The 22,655-nt window shown below is 35.3% G+C and overlaps 1 protein-coding gene across 6 annotated transcripts in view; it reads left to right on the top strand.

Annotated features, from left to right (window-relative positions):
- GALNTL6 (polypeptide N-acetylgalactosaminyltransferase like 6) overlaps positions 1-22,655 on the top strand; it is a 539,467-nt gene that overhangs the window by 257,853 nt on the left and 258,959 nt on the right. For all 6 annotated transcript variants that reach the window (XM_077177323.1, XM_077177322.1, XM_077177325.1 and 3 more), the window contains one exon: positions 4,940-5,048. In XM_077177323.1, the coding sequence (XP_077033438.1) occupies positions 4,940-5,048 (109 nt within the window). The remainder of the gene's footprint in view (positions 1-4,939; positions 5,049-22,655) is intronic.

The following is a 22,655-nucleotide window of genomic DNA, read 5'->3' on the forward strand; positions in this document are numbered from 1 at the left end:
AATAAGATTATTTCTCAAAATTCATTAAACAATTGGAAGTGGTTATGCTGATCATTATATGATGTTTTGTTAGTGCAGTATTCAATTATATGTTGGTGTTCAGTAAAACGTCCCTAGAGCACGTGAGCAAATCTTCAGGCTCAAAGTAATTCTGTAATTTCTGTAATATCTTTTTTTTTAAGGTGCATTTCCATTGATATATCCTCTTCCCTTGCATGAGTCCCCTCTAATTGTCTTCCTTCACAGAGTGAAATGAAAAATAAATGAATTATTCAATGAAGGCACTTGTTTCTTAGTTCAAGCTTTCAAATGTCAAAGTAGAGAAGCTTTTTTTCCCTCTCTGAGGGATGTAATAGTATGTGAGTGAGTTTTTGGTAATAGCTCTATTTTTTGTGCTTATCATATTCTCTGTAATTGAACCAGATGTTAAGTCTTCTCTGGAGGAGAAGAGTCTTCTCAGTTTATGTAGTACCATATCAGTCTTGTGTCCCAAAAGATTTGAGGTTAATGTGAAAATGAAATAGTAAGGCAGATGCTGTATGTAATGTTCCTGTAGGTGGGTAATCTCTTTTGGACTGAAACACTTAAAAACGTGTAACTCAGAGGAACATACTACATGTAACAAATGGTTGGATGATAAGTTGTTGCAGGATTTTTTTGACAGTCAGTCAAAGTCCAACACTTTGTATGCAATGGGATATTTGCTGTTGTAATAGTTCTGCAATGATGAAAATGGTTCATGAGGTCAAGGCTAAGGGCTGTGGGGACATACTACACTATTTGTGGGTGATGTACAGAAATGTTTTGGAGGGGAAACCCCTGAGTATGTTTCAGCTACTTAGCTGAGCTATTTCTCACCCATTTGTATTGATATGTCAGTAAAGAATACATGTAAGTTTTACTTTTGTGTTAGGATGAGGTACTGGGGAGAAGTGGGGCAAGTGTGCCTGAGTCTTCTCTTTTCTTATATCTTGGTTTCCACCAGAAAGAAGCCTGACTTCATGTGTAGGAAGGAACCATAATGTTCTGAAGTCCTGCTTTCCATTTCTAAGGCCCTTATGTATACCAAAAGGCTACTAATGCTCTTACAGGCACACGTAGAACTAACACCTCACATTATCCATGAAGTGCTGCTGCCATTTAATTACATAAAAACCCAGGATATGCAAATAGCAAATGTGTATTTCCAGAATACCATGTCTCCTATGAGGTATGGTTCAGTAATTTGCCTACACAGAGATAATAATCCTTGATAAATTTTTTCTTTTATTGATTGGAACCCAACCTGATTTGGTTATTTGTTTAAACACCTGAACACATTTTTGTGCTGAATTCATTATGCATTTTATAATTTTGATCTCTTTCTACATTACCCCTAAAATGAAGAATTTCTTTTGTTACCTTCTTTAGCATTTGTATCTATATGTTGTGGTTAATTTTATTTCACTTGAGTCGATCAGTTTGTGGTTAAATATGTGTTCAACACAAATTCAGAATCCAGATTTTTTGGCACACTCCATCTTTTGTTGTCATATTCACCAACTCAGAACTTGTCATTTTCAGATGGGATGTAGAGTTGTATGGGTTTTCTTGTATGCATTTTTTCAAGTAGCAACACTTGGTGGTGGTGATTATCCAGCCATTAAACCAGAGAGTCAGCCTGTGTATAACTAAATCAGAGCTGCTTCTAATTTGATGCAAAACACTTCAAATTGTCAAGATAGCAAAATGGATGGAGAACTGAGAAAGAAAAAGTATGTAGGGCGAAGACAAATGCTAAAGTAAGAATACTACGTTATTTTTCTTTTTTTCTTTTCCTTCTTCCACAGCTAGAAATTCTTTACAAGTGGGAGCTCTTCCAGTCATTATCATTTGGGTAAAAGAGGCATGTAAGCATACTTAGAGTTTTACAATGGGCCCTTTTAGCAGTTTTAAAAAATTCCAGAAATTGTGTTTTAAGGTCTTTCAAAATGTGATTTGTTTACCCTTAGGTAGAAGTGAAATGGAGAAACCCATTTTCTCAAGTTCTTTTGTATCTTGTTAAGCAATATAGCAACTTTGGAAAAAAAAGGGAAAAAACATCCTTCAGTTACAGACAAGGGAGATATTTAGTTGAGGGACTGAAGGCAGCTCATATTTTTTCAGAGCTAAAGAACTTAGCTTCTTGCCAAAACTCTTGCTTTTCCCAGAGAGTTGGTCTGTGCAACTCAGCATCCCTTCCTAAGCCCTGTTTCATGCTCACTGCACAGGTGAAACTAGTGTGTACAGAGTGAATTTGGTGAAGTCCAGTCCCTGTAGGGGCCACAGTGCTCAGTCAGATTGAGGCGGCGCTGTCTGAATGCTGGTTTTACCAAGTGACACACGAGGGCATTCTATTGAATTCCCCTTACACTGAAAGGGTGTTAGAGCTGAAAAATTGCTATGGAACAATGTGAAGGAGTTAAGGGATTTATGAAAAAGAAATCCCAGCAATCCAAATAATACTCTCAGTAGTTAAACCAGAACTTCTAATGGCACCAGTACAGTGGTTTGTTTCCTGTTTCCTCTTAGGGCAATGTTACCATTCCAAAATATGAGCCACAGCAAGACTTCCATTAGTTTTTGTCTATCATATGATATTTGGAGTTATACTTATCCTTTTGCTAGATTAATTTTAGTGGATATATTTATTTAACTATATTATGCTTGCAAGAGTCTCCTGGTACATTAGACTTGTAAATGCTATCAGGTAAAGTAGTTACATGTAATTAATATTTTTAAAGAGTAATGGTATCAAAATGCAAATAGATAACAGGAAACCACCTGTAAACTCTCCTCCTCAGCTTTCTTTGAGTGTCCTGAAAACTTGCCTTTAAATAACTACTTTGAGGGAAAGAAGCTAGCACAGGAATAAAAGGTCACAAAAGTAAACTTCAGCCTGCTTTTGATAGTTTAAATTGTTGTTCATTTTTGGTTCCAAGTGATTCACACCAGCTGTGCCCATACTGAGAAGGGTACAAGTTTAATTGAAGTGAATCTGTCTGGGTCTGACTTTAAAGAACTAGTTACTGTTTCAGAGTAGATTATTTTAGAAATTTGTGCTTAAGAATCATGATTAATGCTGTTGCAGCCTGTGTTCTACCTTATGCTTCTGACTTTAGAACCCAAGAAATTTCATATTACTATTAGAACATTAGCCTTGTTTGGACTCAAAAATTATTGCAATTAATGATTTCATTTTAATAACATGAAAGGTTAGATGTTTTGATAACCTGACATGTTTTTATCAGGATGTATTAAGTTCTTCAGTTCTTTCATGTGTGAACCTCTGACTTTTATCATATTTAAATATGTCAACAGTAGTTTCTTGGAGTATGTCTGCAGAAGTGGTAATAGAAGAATAAACAAACTAGCTTGCAGTTTGGCATTATGTAATATAAGTTACCTTTAATACTGAAACTTATAAATGTAGGCCATACTAGCCAAGTGTGATGGATTTTCCTCAGTATTTCAGAGGTTTGTTGGAGAGCACTGAGCTCATGGCACTTTGCCCTGAATATCCAGCATTCTCAGCTGACCCAAAGCAGATATTTTCAGCATATATCTTTGTCACTCAGGACTTCTAGCATCCTTTGCTTGAAGGTAACCAGTCATGCCTGGTATTCCTAACTTCTTTCTTACAAATCCAAAAGCCTTTGAAATACAGTTTAAGGATGGCTTAGCAACCAGATCTGCATCATGTAGCTTGGCAAATATTTGTCTGTCCTACAAAAAAGAAACCCTAATTGAGCGTGCTGGGACAATCTCACTTGGAGTCAGTGAGTGCTGTCCAGTTCTGTGCAGCCAGTGGTGTAAAATCAGTAAGAGAGTATGAGAGTCCAGTGTTCACTGGGTTTACAAACTTCACACATGAAGGGCAAAGCTTCAGTGTTACACAGGCATGAGATTTCTATAGGGCTTTCAGTGTTTCCTAGTAGAAGGCTGATCACATTTTGTGTCCCTGGAACTGCTGTTCAGATGTGTTTTCTCATAACTTTGAGAACGTTTCTAGCATGCATTTCATACATGCCTTTTGTTCTGGACAGCTTACTGATTAAAACCTGTAATTAGCAGAGCTAGAGTTTTCATGTTATTCTTATTAGCAACGAATCTACATTTCATGTACTTGCAATTGTACTTTTTGATTCTTAATTTTAATAAAAATACTATCTTTTTAGCAGAAAGAATCAAGAGAGCTCTAGGAAGATAGTGTTGCTTAGAAGCTAAAAGCAGTTTTTATCTTTACCCAAGAATTTGGAGTTTGGAAAGGAGAAGTCAGCTTACTAACTACACATTGCATGGGAGTTTCTTTTCTGGGTATTCTGTGGGGTTGTGTTTTGGGCTATTTTTCCCCTTACTGCTTATTGTGAAGATCTACAGGATTTGAAGGTGCTTTGAGAATTTCTTTGCTCTGGGCCTTTGATGCAGTCCTTTGACCTTGTGTGAATAACAATAACTTAGTAGCAGCTATTAAAAAAAAAAACTTAGCAAAAAATAAAAGGGGAACATTGTAAGTGCAGAGTAACTACAACTCCAATCTTGTACAAGTGATACTTTAAAGAAAAAATCCAAGTCCTTCATGTGTTGAAGGATAAGGCATTTTTGAAACCTGATCAGTTTGAGTGGTCTGTTTAATCTCCATGAGCTTCTTGCCAAGCAGTCATATTGGAACACTGCTGAAAAGAGAAATGTTTAGCTCCATACGTTTGATATACTTGAAATAATTGTTTGTCAAGAACTAAATTCGCTGTGTGTTCTCACAATATTTAGAAAAATAACTTCATTTATCACAGTAAAGTTTCAGTATTTGCATTGAATAAACTGAGTATGGCTACTGCCATATTATGAGGGTTCCTCTGTAATAACATGAACCACTTATGTATGTATATATTTATTTGTTATTTATTTACTCTTTTCACAGACACTTCCTTTGGGGCTGGGAGATGGACAGCTCTTTACCTGGACTGATGGCTTGAAAAGGAAGGACTGGCATGATTATGAAAGCATTCAAAAAGATGCTATGCGTTCAGGTATACATGAGTTCAGTACAAATTGAAGTGGCTTGTTTACTCATTCTTTCTCTCTCTGTTTGTTCTTTGAGTCCTTTAGGAGGCATTCTAACAGCTTTTTTTGATTGCAGCAATGTCACAAGGTCATCATGTTCTGAATTAAGAGGTCAGACCAAGCACAAATAGCTTATCTCTGAAAGTAGCCAAGTGACAATGTGTTCCCTGCTAGTAACTAAATAATGATTGTACAATCAGCAAAAATGTTATCAACAAATTATTTTCCCTGTTGAAGTCAGTTGTCAGACTTTGACCAAACAGAGTGTTGGTTTGCAAAAGGACATGTTACAAATAAAGCCAAATCATCCTTAAGTTGATGAACAAAACCCAAGTTGAATACCTGTAGCTGCCAAGAACCTTTGACACTTCTACCATTTGATCCTTTAGTCTTGTTAAGCAACTTCATCTCATTCTGACAGTCTACAATTATTTGAAAATGGGAGAAAATTGTGTTTGCAAATAGACTGAAGGACACTTTGTTACAGTGAGTAATGTAATTTTAATGTACCTTCATGTGCTGCATCCCATACGTGCAGAGAGTATGGTTTGTGTTCCTCTTTCTGTCATCAGAGCATGTTCAGATTTGAATTCTTCTTTTACAACATAATATACAACTATTCAACTTAAGATGAATTAAATTAGAAGGAAGGAAGAGAAACAGCAGTTGAATTACGCCTTAATCAGTGTTTGGAAGTCATTATTTTACAAAGGCCAATCTACTATTGTAAAAGAAATTACGCTGTCTTGATCCCACTGTCTTGAGACAGCCAAAACCTCCCCCAAAATATCTCTATAACTGAATCTCGTTGACAGATTCATAAGACTTGGTAAGTACTCAATTTTGCAGGAGCCTGAGCTAGTAAAATATTGCAAGTGTATGTTAATTTTTTCAGCTATTTTTCCCTTTCTCTTTTGAATCTTGATCACTAACTAAAGAAATTATCCTTTCCTCCCACATGTGTTTAGGAGGTAAAAAAGGTAGGGAGGAGAAGCAAATTATTCTTGGCAATTTGGTAGTTGTCAGATCAATAATTGCTGTGTTCCAAATTGCTACATGTAAAATGACAAATATGTAAGAGAGAATGTACAAAGCAAAAGCAGCATGTATGTGGAAACTTGCATATATGTAGGGAATATCATTGCTGGTTGGAACGGACATGCATGGATGCTTTGGCAATGTACCTTAATTTCTAAATATGTAGTGTGGACCCCATATGTTTTGGACAATAACAGTAATACTTATGATTGTCTGATGGCTAGCTTAAGGCATTGCCAGTGTAATGCAAGCCATTGCATGGAGTTGGCTGAGAAACTGAAAAAAACATGTTATGTAGCTTTGTAATTCCCAGTCCTAAACCTAACATAACTGTAGTACCACGTGAATATTAAGATATTCTGACTTATTTCCATTTTTTTATTTTACCATTTGTTGAGTTTGATATTTGAGAGCTATCTTTTAAATAATTTATATTTTTCGTCATTATTCAATAGATTAAAATACCTTGTAATGCTCTTTTCTTTGAAAATCACAATATGGTAATAGAAATGCAAAGCTAGAGCATCTCAGTGCACTCTTTTGGGACATACTATGTAATTTTTCTTCGTAATGACATTAGCTGAAATTATTAGGTAAAACAATTAGTTTAAAACTAATAATTTTAACTATTAATTAAATAGTTTCAGTAAATAGTTTAAGTAAATAGATTTTTAACTAATAGTTAACTATCTGAAAACATGATGTGAAAGGGCTTCTCAGGACATTTCAGGAAAGGCAGTCAATGCTTGTTGTACAGAAAAGAAGAAAGGAGTGAAGCATTTTTTTTAATTCAGTCTGGCTGTTTATCTGTAAAGCTTACGATTTCCTAAGCACTGAGGATTTGAATTTCATAATTTCTAATTATGGAGAGATACTAGTTTCTTCATGACTGCTACTGTTTTGTGGACAAATATTTTGATCCCTGCTCGTTCCACCAATTAAAACCCATGTTTCTGAATTTGGTCTTCCCTCTTGAAGTCAAGAGTAAACCCTTTTGCAAGATGTGCAGAAGAAAAAGGTGTTATTTCTATTTATTTTAAGTGTTTGTTACTTCACATTTTGTTAGCATGGTGGTACTAATTGAGAAGGTACTTGAGGGGAAAGATGGAGAGGAAGGCTGTACACGTAGCCAGAACTTAATTTAAAAGCACTTTTGCAAGTCTTTGTCAAGATTTACAAACCAGTTCTAACAATATTAATTGGTTAATCTTTACAGAAAAATTCAAGAAGACAGGGAAATGCTGTTGTGTTGCAGAAGGACTAATTGTTATACTGTTGGTGGGACAGGGAAGTTACCTATTTAGTTGCCAGTTATCCAAGCCCTGATTCATGCAATGTCAGAAATTCCTTTCCTATAGAATGACTTTCCTTTCCTATATAATGACTCAAATATACTTCTTCTAATCTTATCAGTACAGAATAGATGTAGTGAAATGAAAATTAAGTTATTCCGTCAACCCAATCACTTCCGTTCTTCTCTGAATATTATTCTGTCATTAGCTCAAAACCAGTGACTGAAATATAGCAAAAGAAAAGCAAAAGTTAACCTTAAACAAAAGAGTAATTCTTAAAACAGTTGTGATAGATACTTTGGAAGAAGGAAAATAAAGAAGTTTAATTGCTTCCATTTTCTAAAGTGAGCCATTAGGTCAGTCAGATATTACAATGGAGTGGGAGGGAACAAAATAAGCTAATCAGAGAAACTGACTTTAATGGAGTTTATAAGTCATGCCAGCTTTTTGACAAGAAATCAGAATTTAAAATAAGACCTAAGATCTGTTTCTATTAATTTCTTTTCCTTTGGGAATACAACTGATGGCATGCCTTGATGAATAATATGCTTAATTTGCATTAAAAATATGAGAACTGTAAACAAATGCAAATCCTACATCTGTCAGTTTTTGTTTTGGTAAGTAATAAACAATGTCTTCTGTATATCAGAAGAATGATCTTGCTTTGGTTTTCAGAGCGGTGCATGAGCGCAGCCTGCGTAGCAATGACCCAGGTAGCTCCTGGTGTGTGTGTTACCCCAGCTACAGCAGTGCCTGCTGGGTCAGGGCACTGTAAATCTACCTGTATCTCTACAGAGGGCAGAGATCCTGCATGCTGAGGCCCCTGGCTTTGCCATGAATCAGTTACTGTAGTTGCCATTTCTTCGTTTTATCAGGGACATCCCTACTTCAGTTGTATAGGGAGGACTCTGGGGACACTTCCACCAAGACATCATTTCAGGGTCATGGAAGCTGCTGTGGCTCTGATGGCACTGGTTTTCCATGGTTTCTGTGTAGAACTAGGAGTCTGAGATCGCTCAATGCTCCCATGAGGGATGAGAGTCACAGGAGAGAGCCATGAAAGCCTAAGGTAGTAATTCAGAAGCATCCATGAGAAGACATGATGTTAGTTTCACTTCTGTCTTTATGTCCTGGGTAGTGAGGCTGAAAGTCCTTAAGAATCAGTCAATGTCATTGTTCTTCTGTTTCTGAAAGTTATTTCATCTGTTTCACTCAAGAAATTCTCAGCTTTATCATCAATTACAAGTAGTAGCAGTAATGATGAATTGCAGCTCTTCTCAGGCAAGAGGAAGGATTCATATGTTTGATTCCTGGGCTTTTAAAGAAGTGCAGATTGAATGTTTATGTTCAAATATGGTGCTGTTTCTGATCATGACAATTTATTTCTAACTACTCGTGATAATTTTTCAATGTAAAGTGCTACAAAAGGGTAACAAATTGAATAGAAAAAGGGAAAAACATAAGGTTTTATTCCTGACAGCGTGCAATCAATTCTATCAGTGATATTAATAGCTGATAAGATGTACTTAGAAAGACTATATGCTGCAAGTGGGTTTTGTTTTCAATTTTTATTCTTTAAATGCAGTCTTTGATTTTTTCCTTTATAATGCTTTGGAGGTATTTTTGTCTGATTGCATGTGTATGCTGAAATGATTACATTCTATGAGGTGGATTGAAAATTTAGTGTAATAAACTAATTTCTGAGGGAATGTAATATATAAGAAGCTATGTTAATATAAATTAAAAACTTTGTCTTCAAAAGAAATCAGCTAAGGAATAGACTAAGTGGCTGTCAATATTTTTAGGTTTGACTGTTGAGCCATTTTGGTCTTGTCTGCTAATAGGATCTCAAAGGATAAAACCTTTTAGAAAGTACTGTAACACCTAGTGTCTATTCCAGCAGTTAGTGAGCCATTTGCAGTCTTTGTTCCTCCTATTTGTACATTTAAATAGCATGTGGAAGCTTTGTGGGGAGGGAAGGAATGAAGGTTGTAATTCTTTCCGGTATTCAGTATTGTCTTTACCTTTCTGCTTCTTCAGAATGTTACCTTGACTGGGAGAAGAGGATTATAAAGATCTTGACCTTTCCGTGCCTCAGTGCAGGCCTTTCATAGAGATCAGTTCTATAAACAAACAGACAGGATGTTCTATAGTTCTACAAACATTCTTACAGAACAGTTTTATAAACAACCTAAGCAGAGATGTTGAAAAATAAGTGACCTGTACATGTTTGTGATGACAGTGGAAATAGATTGGAGCTCTGTGTTCTTGGCATAGAATGTCAAAAGAAGGCAAAAGATATGGGCACTTTTGTACAGCAATAACAGGTAGTGAACAGCTGAAATATGACTTCAGTGTCACTTAAATTGTGCACTAGTGATCCTTTTCCATCACTTCTGCTCAAATATTTGGTTAACCCGTATAATAATTTTGAATAGTGCCCATTCTTAAATTCAGAAGAACTTTTCAAGCCTAGTGCCAGAGTGTTTCTAGAAGATATGAGGCAGAATGATACAGAAAGCAACATTAATTGCAATTCCCTATTTGGTATGAAAAAAATTAGCTCTGTGATGTAATAAAATTTGTGCAAGAAAATAAATGTATACTAAAATACTGGTGTACTTATGCCATATTTCATATGGAATCATGCACTGGAATTTTTTCAGCATTATATATTAAACAAGTTTACTAAATTTAATTTAGGTCTTTGAACTTGCAATTTCTTTAGAAAGAATTTGAGAATTTGCAGTATAATTGGAACTGTAGTGGTAGCCAAGGTCTTAATAAACAGCCATAACTTAATTGTTCATAGCATTAATCATGAATATGTTTCATGCAGTTTACAATATATTGTTTGTAAAAGAGAAAAATGTTTGTCAGTTTATCTTAATGCAAGTCTAATATGATTAAAAAATTCTGAACAGTAATGTTAATCATGGCTTGTCAAGGAGACAGCACATAAAGGATGTATAGTATGAAAGATGGATGCAATCTTCTGCAGTTACATAAAGTGTTTCACATATTAAAATGCATTTGCTCCATAAATAAAGTGCTGCAGACTGTGATCTGATTCTACCACTTTTAATGGTCTGGATGTCCTATTGCAAACAGTGAGATCAGCCTTTAGCTGGGTGCCAAGCTTGATTAAACTATTATACTCTAAAATAATGATTTGGAAAGAGAAATGGGTTTTTTAAGTAGGGCCTTCTTAAAAGTTTAAACCCTGACAGCTAGAAAATACAGTTTGGTGTTTTGGTTTTTTGTCACAAGGCCTTAAGGTTTTCTCTGGGTAACTATACTGACTTCCCCAGTTTGGGAAATGGCATATCACAGTATTATTTAAGCAGTAGCTTGGGTACACCTTTTCACTGGATCTCAAGTTACACTTCTTACAACAGTTACACTGCAGAAGAAGCTAGGAAGTATAAGGCTGCAGTTGTAGAGAATTTGCCTCTGTCAGAAAACTGTGTACATGATAGAACTAACTCTTGCCACTTAAATCTCTGAATAAAAACAGTTCATAGGAGGCTGTAAGTCAGAGACAAGCTTCTATTTTAAAGCACAAAGCCTCTGTTGCCTTGGCCAGATATGAGGCCCTTTTTGTGGTTGAAGTAAATGTGGTTCTTTCCCTGTTCTTCCCTGTCCCTGCCCCCTGCCAGACGCACACTTTGGAAACTCAGTTAAACCATTTAAATGTAATTGGAAAGCTAATTTTTAAGACCTACCAGGGTGACCAAAGAGAGGAAAGCAGAGTTGATAGTATGACTCCTGTTATTTAGAACACTGAAAATTATCTTCTGCATGCTTTTCTGTGCTGGGACTTGGCATGTTGTTTTTTACCTTGATAGGCAGGAAGAAAATTGTATTTCCAGAAACTTGGCAAGAACTATCTATTGCATCTCACTGTATCAGTGATACATATTCTTGAATGAAACTAATATCCAGAATTCAAGAAGTGCTCTCCTAGAAAAATTATTAAAGTTGCTAGGTTATCATCTTTCGCTGTATTTTTATCTGTGTGGGGATATGTGGTTTCAAATCCTTAACAAACCAAAGTTTACTCTCTAGTACCTTCTCCCATTGTATTTGAATGTTGATCTGAGTGCTCACACAATTTTAAAAAGAAAGAAAGAAACAAGCCAAAACAAAAATACAATTAAAAGAAAAGAAGCAGCAGATGCCATCTGCTTGTGATAGTCCAAGTATAGTATTTCCTGTTGTGCATAGCAGTGAAGACCTGTCTTCATGGACTTACATCAGTATTAGTGCTCAAGAGATGATATTGGTGAATGTATTTAATGGGTAATACTTGGGGATTTAATAGAGTTGCTGTCTTAAAAAAAAAAAAAGGAAACATGGCTTTATAAGTTTTGTGTTTGGGTTTTTTTTGGGAGGCAGGGTATGAGAGGGCCTCTCAGCTAAAATGGACCTTTTAATTTGGCATTTGCACTCTAGAATGATGGTTCATTTTTTGGCTGTTAGGCATCTTTCACTTTGTGCTTAAACATTTTCAGGGCTATCTAAGTAATATTTAGTAGGAGTTCTATGTAGATACTTGGCTGGTTTGGTTTTATGTTCGGTTGTTTTTTTAAAGAGAGATATGATTTGTAGTAATTCTGGAAAAGGGATTTTATCTGCGTAGTCTTCAAAAACATAGGGCTCATTTGCAGAGAGAGCTTGGAACAACCAAACAGCTTAGAGCCTTTCAGGACAGACTTGTCTGTGTATGAGGAGGAGGAGAGCTCTACAGACCATCTAAATTGATCATATTAGCTCTTGTGATAGGTGTAAAAATAATCAAGTTTTTCAGTTCAGGTCAATTATTACTTGACTCAGTGGAACAAAGAAATGGGCTTAGTTTGCTGTGAAAACTCAAATACAGAGAAGCAGGGGACATTCACAAAACAATTTTTGGAGTCTTGTTTTTAGCTTTTTGGTCTTCAAGAAGCCAACAAGATGCTTGGGATTCCTGAAAAAAAAAAAACACCAAACCAATCCAATAAATAGTTCCTGCTTTCCTGTCATAGCTTCATTCTTTCTTTTAAGGATGTGAATTAAGCTTGCAAGTACAAAAGTCTAGTATAGTTATCTCAATACAGTTTATGACTGAAATATGTGTAAGGTGACTTTCTTTCTTTTCCTTCCTGTTTTCATTAAATAAGCTGACAGAGGAAAATTATTGGACTGGTGAAACCATTTGTCTGACATCCAGTGAATATATGTGAAAAGGCAGAGATGTATGATTGTTTTGCTATAATTTGCTTTATAGACACTAGCTCATCAAATTATGCCCTATAATCACTGCTTCTCAAGGAACAGAGCTACCTTTTGGATGGGATTGTGTAGCACAAAGTTGTCTGCCCTGCATGCTTGCAGTGAGGTGTTGTCTAGGGAAATCCGTCCTCCTCTTAATATAAAGAAAGTAGAAAAAGAAACCACATTTCTAGGAGTGACATCTACAAACCTGTGTGACAGTTCTTCTGACTGCAAGGTATAAATAAACTTCTTTACTCTTTTTTTAGGCAATCTTGATTAAAAGTTCTGCAGGTGATGTTAAAATGTGAATAGTAAAACTTGCTGGGAGTTTCAGTGGAAAAATGCTCAGATTTTAAAAAAAAAATCAAGATGTATATTTAAGTTTCAATATAGGTATTCTTAAAACATGGAAACAGTCTTTCTCTTGAAGTTTCTCATGAAATGGTTTACTTTTTTATATTTTTAAAAGACAGCTGAAGTAATTTTAGGTTACCCTGACTATTACTTCTATTGTACCTGCTAAGTAATTGGACAGCTTGTAATTGTTTTGGAAGCCACTGTGAATGTATATGAGGTTAGTTTTACTTGCTTCTTGCATTTTCTTTCCATGCCAGATTACAAAAGATGAGACTGATCTGAAATACGGTGAGTACTGGTGTGTAAAGTGGGGAAGGAGTAGTCTCCAGAGGGCAAGTTGGTGACTTTCTATAAGGATACTGATTCTGTTGTCGTCCCAAATCTTGAATACTTCAGGGATTTCTTCCTTGAGAGAACAATCTATTTCTAATATTGTCACACAAAAAGAAAAGAAGCCTCTACATAAATAATGTTAGTTTATTTGGATTTTTTTTTTCCTGGGTATTTTGTTCCCAGCTTTCACTAAAATGGTTATACTGTAAAGAAATGCAAACTTCATGTGCCTCACAAAAAGAGTGAAATCTGTGAGTAGTTAAAGTTCTGGAGGGCTGACATTTTAATTAGCTGCTGTTAATGAGTAAGTTAAGCAAGTTATTAACATACTGACACTTCAGCCTGGTATTGAAATGACTTCCCCCCCCCAACACTTTATACACTTTTTTGGACACTTCTGAAGTCATACATGGAACTTTTGAGACCCTGAGCATTTCTTGGCAATAAGATAAATTTTCTCCAATTTGAGTCTGTTTTACCCATGACAGCAGTTAGTGATTGATCTCTCCCTGCCCTTATCTCAACCCACAAGTCTTTTATTATATTTTGTCTCCCCTGTCCAGCTGAGGAGGGGAATGATGGAGTGGCTTTGGTGAGCACCTGGCATCCAGCCAGGGTAAAATCAACACACTAGAATATCACTTCCTAATCCAGTTCAATTCCTTTGTCGTAAAGGAATTGTAAAGGTGTTGGTTTACTATTTAAGCAAGTACAGGAAAAATTAAATTTTAAATATATGTAGAAACACTTTCTCTAAGTTAAAATCACATGACATGCAGAGATGAATGAATAGCAAGAGAATAGACAGACAAAGTGGTTTTTTTCCTCTGTGGAAAATGTGAAGTGTGGAGATTTTTTTTCTTTCTACTTTTCTAGTTTTAAATATACCTGACAAATTTAATGGTGTAATTTCTGGTAATGCAGCTGAAACAAAACCTACACAATTCAAGTAAGTCTCTGATGTACATCCTATTCCTCTGTTACCTGTGGTTATGGAGGGTTGTGAATGCTTGCTCTCTTAACATGGTTGCTAAAGATTTTTCTCCTCAAAAAATGGGTTTATTGAGGGGCTCTTGATCATACAGCCATAAGTAGAATTCAGAGTTGTTGTATGCTGCATAAATACATCATAAATCTGCATAATGACATTTAACTTTTTTTTCATTTTCTCAGTAAGAAAGAAATTTTTAGGGACTTTCTTTATATACACCTGAAATTTTGAGCTGTGTACATGTGAGCCTTTGGGCTAGTACTTGACACTTTTTTCTATCTGTGATAAAATTAAAAAGTACTGTTTTCGCTCAAAACCAAAATTTTTAACTTGAATGTACACCCTTTATTAATTTTTGTCAAGTTCTATAATTTATATAAGATTTGGAAAAAAATACTGTGATTAAAAAATGTTGGCTTCCAAAATATTTTTTTGTTTCTAACCCACATATCAACAATTTTTTTAAAAGAATCAGAAAATACTTTTGGCTGAATCCAGACATCAGTTTTCAGTAAGTTTTTCAGAAAAGTTCTCAATGGACATATTGAGTTCCAACTGAATTATGCATAAATGTGGCCTTGGGATAAATGTTTAGTTCTGTTCTGTAAGTGATGAGTTGTCCTTTTGAATAGAAAATATTTTAAACTAATTAGTTGAAAATTTGTTCAGATCCTGGGTGAAGGTGGTTCATGAAGTCTCCACTTCTGCCTCTGCATGATTCTACAGCATATATTGACTGGAAATTTCAGTTGACTTTAGTACAGGAAATTTGCTGAAATTTGTGTCAGGCATTTGAAAATTAGTTGGAATTTATTAGACTTGTATTGTTCAGAAAGATGTGAATCAATGGGAGGGGGAGGAAAAGGGCTGTGGAGAGCTGTGCTGAGCTCAGAACAGGTCAAGCATTAACTTTAGCTCTCCTTACCACAGGAATGTCAGTCAGTTGAAAGGCTCTTCCAAACAAAGAATGCATTTTAAACCATTTTAAAAACCATGCATTTAAAAATGAGAGATAAAAGGCAATACTAACAATTGCAGCATTAGTATCTTTTATAAGAACAAGGAAAGGCAGTGGTTGGAAAGTGCAGTGATAGTGAATATATGGAACAGTGTATGTAGTATTGAAAGCTTTCACAAGAGTAATGTGTCTGATTTCCCAAAAGAAAACATGAAAAAAAGAATAACATTGAGATTCAAAGTGCTACTTAGGGTGTGACAGAACAAAATGCATTTTGTTCTAAGTAAAGCAGAAGGTCTTAGGCAGGCCAGTCCCAAGAACTTGGCATTACTTGTCTCACTTGTTCATCTGGGTTTTTATTGCTTGCCTTGATGATAATTCTTATATCTCTGAATTTGTAGGGGTGCCTGTTTTTATATTATCCCTAGTAATTATTTGCATACTCAGTTTATAATGTATAAATCTGAACAGACCTGAAAAAGCAATAAAACATTTCTGTACTACCTGAGAAACTTGCAAATGCTACTTGCTTATTGGCATTCTTCTCAGATTTACAGAAGGAATAAGCTTGTCCTTGTCACTGAGTCACCATGTGGGGAATCAGATGGCTTAGTTCTGCTTCTTGGGTCTGCCTCAAACTTTAACTGTGAATATTTACTATCTCCATATGTAAGAATGGTTATTTTATATATATATGTATGTATGTATATTTATGTATTTGTTGTTGCTGGTTTTTTTGCTGGTGTTCGTGGTTTGTTTTGTTTCAGGATTTTTTTTTTAGGGGTCCTACAGGTTAAATCCAAATTTACTGGGAGTTGTGACAGCTCATGTGTTTTCTGGAGGACATACATCATAATGCTTCATGTACAAGAGTGACTACATTGTTACTCACACTCATTTTTTACAGGTTATTCCATTTTTTTGTGGCAGCCACAAAGCCAGCTTCTGGAGTGAGTTTAGGTTGAATTATTGGAAAAAAAAAAAAGGAAAAAAATTCCACATTAACAAATTTGTTCTATGGAACATCCTATTTTTTTCCTTGATAGTATATGGTGAACATCACGTGATTATAATATGTCTTATAATGGAGAAAAAGAGAGGAGCAAGGATAACTCTTACGTTAATTACAGCTGCTATGACCCTATCATTTTGAATTTTGGGGTTTTCTGAAACATACCTGTGCAACTGTAATTTTGCATTAGTTTTGTGGATCTGTGTGGTTCCTGTATCTAACCCTATTAGGACACTTTAGTTTGAGCTTTTTCAATGCATCAGCTTGAGCATACACATTAATAAGTAAGACTTGCTGGTATTAGAGACTATTAGAAGGCCATTATTGACACATTTTGTATGAATTAATTCATTCAAGTACAGAAACAAACACATTACCATTATTAGTAGATTTTTTTTTCAGATCATGTTCCATAGTAGATACTTTTTATCCTAGCAGGTCCTTCAGTTACTAACTGAAACTGTGAAGCCTTTTTTATGGTTGAATTCTGTTTTTCACATGCTTGCTCATTCAGTGTTTGGCTCTGATTAATGGTCTACAGCCGGTCTAATGTTAAATGAAAAAAAAACCATTCTGGTGGCTGTGGCATTTGGTGATAAGTAGTTAGACTAAATAGAAGATGTACTGTGCATCCCTTGGCTACAGAGTTATGATTAGATTCAGCTCAGCCTGAATACTGCTGGGGATATTGCTTCTCTGCTGCAGTGATAGAGCAACTCATATCAAAACAGCATGTGTTACTGCTTATCTTGCATTGTACAGTGTGGCATTCTAAACACACTGGACAAACCAAATAGTGCAGTCTGTTTTTTTCTTTTATTTTTGCTAGATTTATTAAAGTGGAAATGAGGGGTTAGAATGAGTCTTTCCACTCAGCAAGCCATTGTAGTACTTGCAGCAAGTTTTAAAAGCCGTATCTTTTAAGAAAAATTATATTGCTTTTTTTGTGAAGTGTTCATTCAAGCCTTTGGACAGTTCACTGTTTAGGGTTCATATGCAGTCATACTTCTGCTAAAACAAAAGAATCCCAGTGGTTTACCTCATGATATATTTTAAAGCAATCACTTCCCTCAGACACATACACACTGTAATTTTACTCTGCAATGACAATGTTGGAAATTTAGAGGCTGCATTTTTAATGTTTCAAATGAATGCAAAAGGGGAGGGATACTTTAATACTCCATAAAGCACAGGTTGTAAGATTTAGAAATTAATTATTGATTAATTAATTGAAAATTACTCATTGAAAAAATGCACATATTTAAGATAAACCACAGTTTCTTGTTTTTGTATAAATAATTTCATATTGATTATTTGAAAGATACAGAGTTGGATTTTTCTAATGTTACCTGTATAATTCACTTTTTCCTGCTGGGACGCCACTGCCAACAGGAAAGGCTGGGTTGCATTTTAAAGTGACATCTAGTAAAATGCCTAGATACCTGCAAGAATTAATCTCAAGAGCACTGAGCTAATTTTTTATTCTTGCAAATTAATTAACTCAGCAAACAATATTTTATTACTGATAAACAGGTAACATGTAAGAGCTAATTCCTAGAGTTATAACAATAATAATTTTTCAATCCACTTTGTCAAGGCAACAGCTGGGCCAGCTGATTTTTCCCCATTCCTGAGCCAAAGCCTGCCTTACTCGTGGGAACTGTGGAGTCCTGTGAGGCAACAAGCCCCAGCTGAAGTTTCCAGAGCTTTGTGCTCTGACCTGGGGGTTTTGATGCTCTGCCAGATGTTGCTGTTGCTTGCTCCACTTGGTGCACTCATTCATTCTTCTGCTCACTGCCACTACTGCTCCTCATTTTTGTGCTGCTCAGCCCCGACCCACTATCATTTTGTATAATTTTCTCTTGTTTCCACTTCAAAAAAATGCACATGAAATGCTAGGATGTCCTTGATGTGTACAGAATACTGGTAATCAGCTTCTGCGGCTTCATGAAGTCCTAAAAAAAAAAGTCTCATTTCTTCCTTGCAGTTGGACCCAATCATAACATGAAGAGTTGGTCTAGGCCTGTTAAGTCTGTGGAAATCTGGAAATTATATTTAATACAGTTACAAAGCTGTAATTTACCTTTTTTTTTCCCACTTGGACGTTCTTTTTTATAAAAATGCTTCTCAAATGTGTAAAATAAGTTCATCTGAGAGGTTCCTATCTGTGCCTCTCATTTCCTCCCCTGGAAATGCTCTTCCTTTACCTACTTCCTACCCACTCTGGGTTGAGGAATGGCAGAACACCTCACCACTATTAGTAGGGATTTCATTTTGTGTTTGTAACACAAAATGGTTCCTTTAAATAAAAGGTTCCTTTAATTTTTATCTCATGTGAATGATAAGCAAACAATACTCCAAAGATCCAACTACACTATAATTTTGAATGTACTCTTCTAAATCTTTTTAGGGAGCATGTTCTTCTCTGTTGGTTTTTTGTTTGGTTGATTGAAGGTTTTCATGGACTTTTGTTCTTCTGGTTTGATTGTTCAGCACTTAGTTCTGGATGTGAGCTGGCAGTCAGATGACAAAATTTAAAGTTACATGGTTTTTCTCCCTTTTTCTGCCAACCTGTGCTATTTGTATAAAACTGTTGCTGAAGAGAGAAGCAATTTAGTTCATGTTTCTCCTGCTGACATCGTATTACTGTAGCAGCAATCCAGAGAGGACAAAGCCTCATACTTGCTCCCGATAACATCTCTATACCACTCAGCAAGGACAGCATGATCCTTGGAAGAGAAAATCTGTATCTACTACTGTCATCTGAACATAGATAAAATACTAGGGACTTAAATGCTTTCTGACAGAAAACTGAGTGAATTTTTGACTGTTTTCTGTAATAGTTTGATATTGAAACTGTAATAAATGAATTCTATTATTTAGAAAGAAATCATTTATTCTTGCTTGAAAATTTATTGTTCAGGATTTCCTTGACAAGGTTTTTGCGTAAGTAAGATTTGATAACTTCTGTAATGCTAAGAAAAAGCTTTTTATATTGCCTCAGACCTTGACAGTTATGTAATAAATAATTAGAAGTGTTGTAAATCTTACTGTAGTGCCTTTTTAAGCTGCTACAAGGTAGTGATAAAATATTTTTAAAAGATACTTTTGATCCTATTTCCATTGATGTAAAATCAATTTAATTCCTTTTCCTATAATATAAATTAGGGTAATGAAATTGTACAACTGAGTGAGATACTCTGAGAAGTTTAGGAAAAGTAGAATAAACCTGAAATAAATATACTCCAGTTTCTGATGCAATTTTTATGGACTCTGAGGGAACCTATAGTCAGTTCTCCTCCTATTTCTCATAGCATTCATAGAAATTTAAGGTTGGAATCTATCTTAATAGATGACCAGAGCTGTATCAATCATCTTTCTGAGGCATGTTATCATTTCTTGCATGCCTATACATGTTCCTGGATTGCCTATTCTATTGTTTTACTGTTCATACAGTTATAAAAAATGTTCTTTACTTTCAATCTGAAAAGCCATTTTATATACATGTAAATATAGACCTACACATTTTTTGCAAGCTGGGTAGTTCCAGTTGATATGACGAAAATTAATGATAGAAATGCAGTTTTAATTTTCTGTCTCAGTAACAAATTGTCCAAGATCATTCATGCATTTATTAAATTAAAATTTTCATCCATTTTATTGGAAATTAACATAAATGTGAAAAACCACAAAAGGCATTTGCTCGAAACAAGCAACTCCTTTTCTAATATGAAAGGAGAAGGTCATTTCTGCACCCTGACCTCCTGTCTGTGAGGAAAAGGAAAAATAAGGAGTACAATTATTTTTGTTAGTACTCAGATGGAAATTCACTTCCAAAAAAGCAGAATGTGCTGGCAGTTTGAGTTGCTAATCTGTTTTACTTATCTAAATAATATAAAGTCACTCTCTGCAGTGAAAGATGGGAGACTTACAGATAGCTGTGTACTAGGAAAATTTCAGAAATTATATAAAATACCACAGATTTCTTTAAACAGGGTTTTTGCCCTCTGACTTGGTCAGTTGCCATATCAGGGATCAAAAAGGGTTTTTTTAATGAAAATTTGTGTCAAAATGATGTAAGATCTCTGACTTAAGTGTTTTTATTCTGTTGCTGATCTTTATTTCCAATTTTACCTTCACACTCTTTCTTTGAGACTGAGGTGTGACTGCATTCATTTGGAATTTGTGTTTCTCTGTCTACCTTTGCTAAGAAACACAGTCACTCTCTCCTCAGGGGACTTCATTTCTGTATTGAAAGATTGCTCTAGGACAAGATTAAACATCTGTTCTCACTGTGAAAACTTCCATGAGAGAGGATGAGCTTGGCATTTGTGTGATGAACACAGCCAAACTGTGATAGATTCTCAGTGGAATACTTGGAGATAATTCCTAATATATATTTGAAAGAATGGCGGAATTAACTTACCCAAAATAATAAAATGGCCTACAAGTAAGAAGACTCAATTATTTATAGGTTTACATATTAAAATAAAATTCTTACATATAATAAAGCATTTAGCACATGGAGACTTCTTATTCCCTATTACTGTTTTAGGGTTAAAGGATGCTGAATTAAAGGCTGTGCTTAAATACTTGTGTGAATTATAGTCGTGACTTGGTATGGCTGGGTAGTCATGCCTGAGTAAACTAATAGCACTGGAACATATAAACAGTATATAATTCAGTGAGTATAAACAGTAAATAATTCAGATTTGTACACAGTTCTTCCCCACAGACACTGAATGGCTTATGTTCTTTATCCACTTGGTTTCCTGTGTTAAGATGTCAAGCAGCTGCTTAACTTATTAAACTTATATGGCAAAGCCATTTTCTTACCATGCCTGCTGAATTATAAATGAAGTTCATCTGAATTATAAAAACAAAACCCCAAAAGAAAACCCAAAAGTCCCTGAAATGAGAACCTGTTGCCACTTGATTTGTTATTTCTAGTTTTAAGCAAGGTCCCCTATCTATTGCATATGGAATATGCAGCACTCCTGTTGCATTTTCAAACTGATTTACAGTTGATCTATTTTGCCAACAACATCCCTGTTCTCTTTATAATTATAGTACCTGACAACTATACCAATGTGGCTGATCCAGAGCCATTATTCTGCAATTAGATTTTTGTACTGAGTATACAGAATGCTTTTTTATTTTCTTGTTTCACCTTAATCATCTTCCCTTTGAACCATCTGTTGAACAAGAGGGCTTATTCTCCTCCTGCTGTATCTGCATTATATATAAGCAGGAGATGCCTAACTGAGGTGTCCTTGAACTATGAGTTATCACAAGTTGTCAAGCATAGAACTGAACATTTTTAGGGCTGGGTATACAGTGTAGGGTTTCCTAGGAGACTGTAACATCCCTGAATAGGGCTAAAAACCCTTGTAGAGTCTCTAATACATGGCCAAGCCAGTACTTTATCTTGATGCCTTCAATATCTTACTTTATCTTTCTTTTTTTTTTTATGTGAATACCTATGGAGAATCATTTTAAGTTGGTTTATTAGAAGCCTTAAAATAACACAGTACTAAGCAATGTAGAGATGTTAACTCCAAAACCATCATAGTGCCATAAGAGGAAAACCTAGCATATTTTCATGCTTGCTTATGTTGATTACTGAAATTAAAAATCAGACTAATAATTCTGTAATCACAAATTACAGAATTAAACAAATACAGAATTGCATGAATTAAACATTGCTGTGAGCTTCCCATGCAGTGGAGCATTCTGATGGGATTTTTGGGCCCAATTTGAATCTATGTGTCCTTCTTGTGCTATTGGGTTTCTCCCTTCCTTGACAAATCAAAATCCTGAACTAAAACTTCTGATTGTCCTTAGTTTATGAGGTTATTTTTACTTTGCAATTGTAAACCAGCCTCAGAGAGTTAGTATCAAGTGTTAGTGCTGGGTTGGTTTTATCTGTCACATTTGGATGAGTCCCCTTTTGGATGTGAAGGGGCAAAAAATTCACCATTGGGTTTTTTACATTCAGTTCCTACAATATTTTATAGCCTTGTTGCACTTTCTGTATTGCTGTTTTGCCTTCAGACAGAAGAGACAGTATAAGAGGACTTACATCTGTCTATCAATTGATTTAAAGCAGTCTTCTGTAGCCAGTAGTTATACTTAAAATTATACTTAATCAGGGTCCTTTTCACCAGAATTTTACTCTTCTTGCATTGTGAAATTTCCCCTTTTTATCCTGGCATATAGGTCCACCTCCAAACCACTGTGCAGTGATGGAAATTACTGTCAGACATCTAGGAAGGTGAATCAGTGACAGGAGAGTTTTCTGTGCTTATGATGGTTTTTTTTTATGCTTAGTAGCTC

This window comes from Agelaius phoeniceus, chromosome 4 (assembly GCF_051311805.1).
Source record: "Agelaius phoeniceus isolate bAgePho1 chromosome 4, bAgePho1.hap1, whole genome shotgun sequence".
In the NCBI taxonomy this organism is placed as follows: domain Eukaryota; kingdom Metazoa; phylum Chordata; class Aves; order Passeriformes; family Icteridae; genus Agelaius; species Agelaius phoeniceus.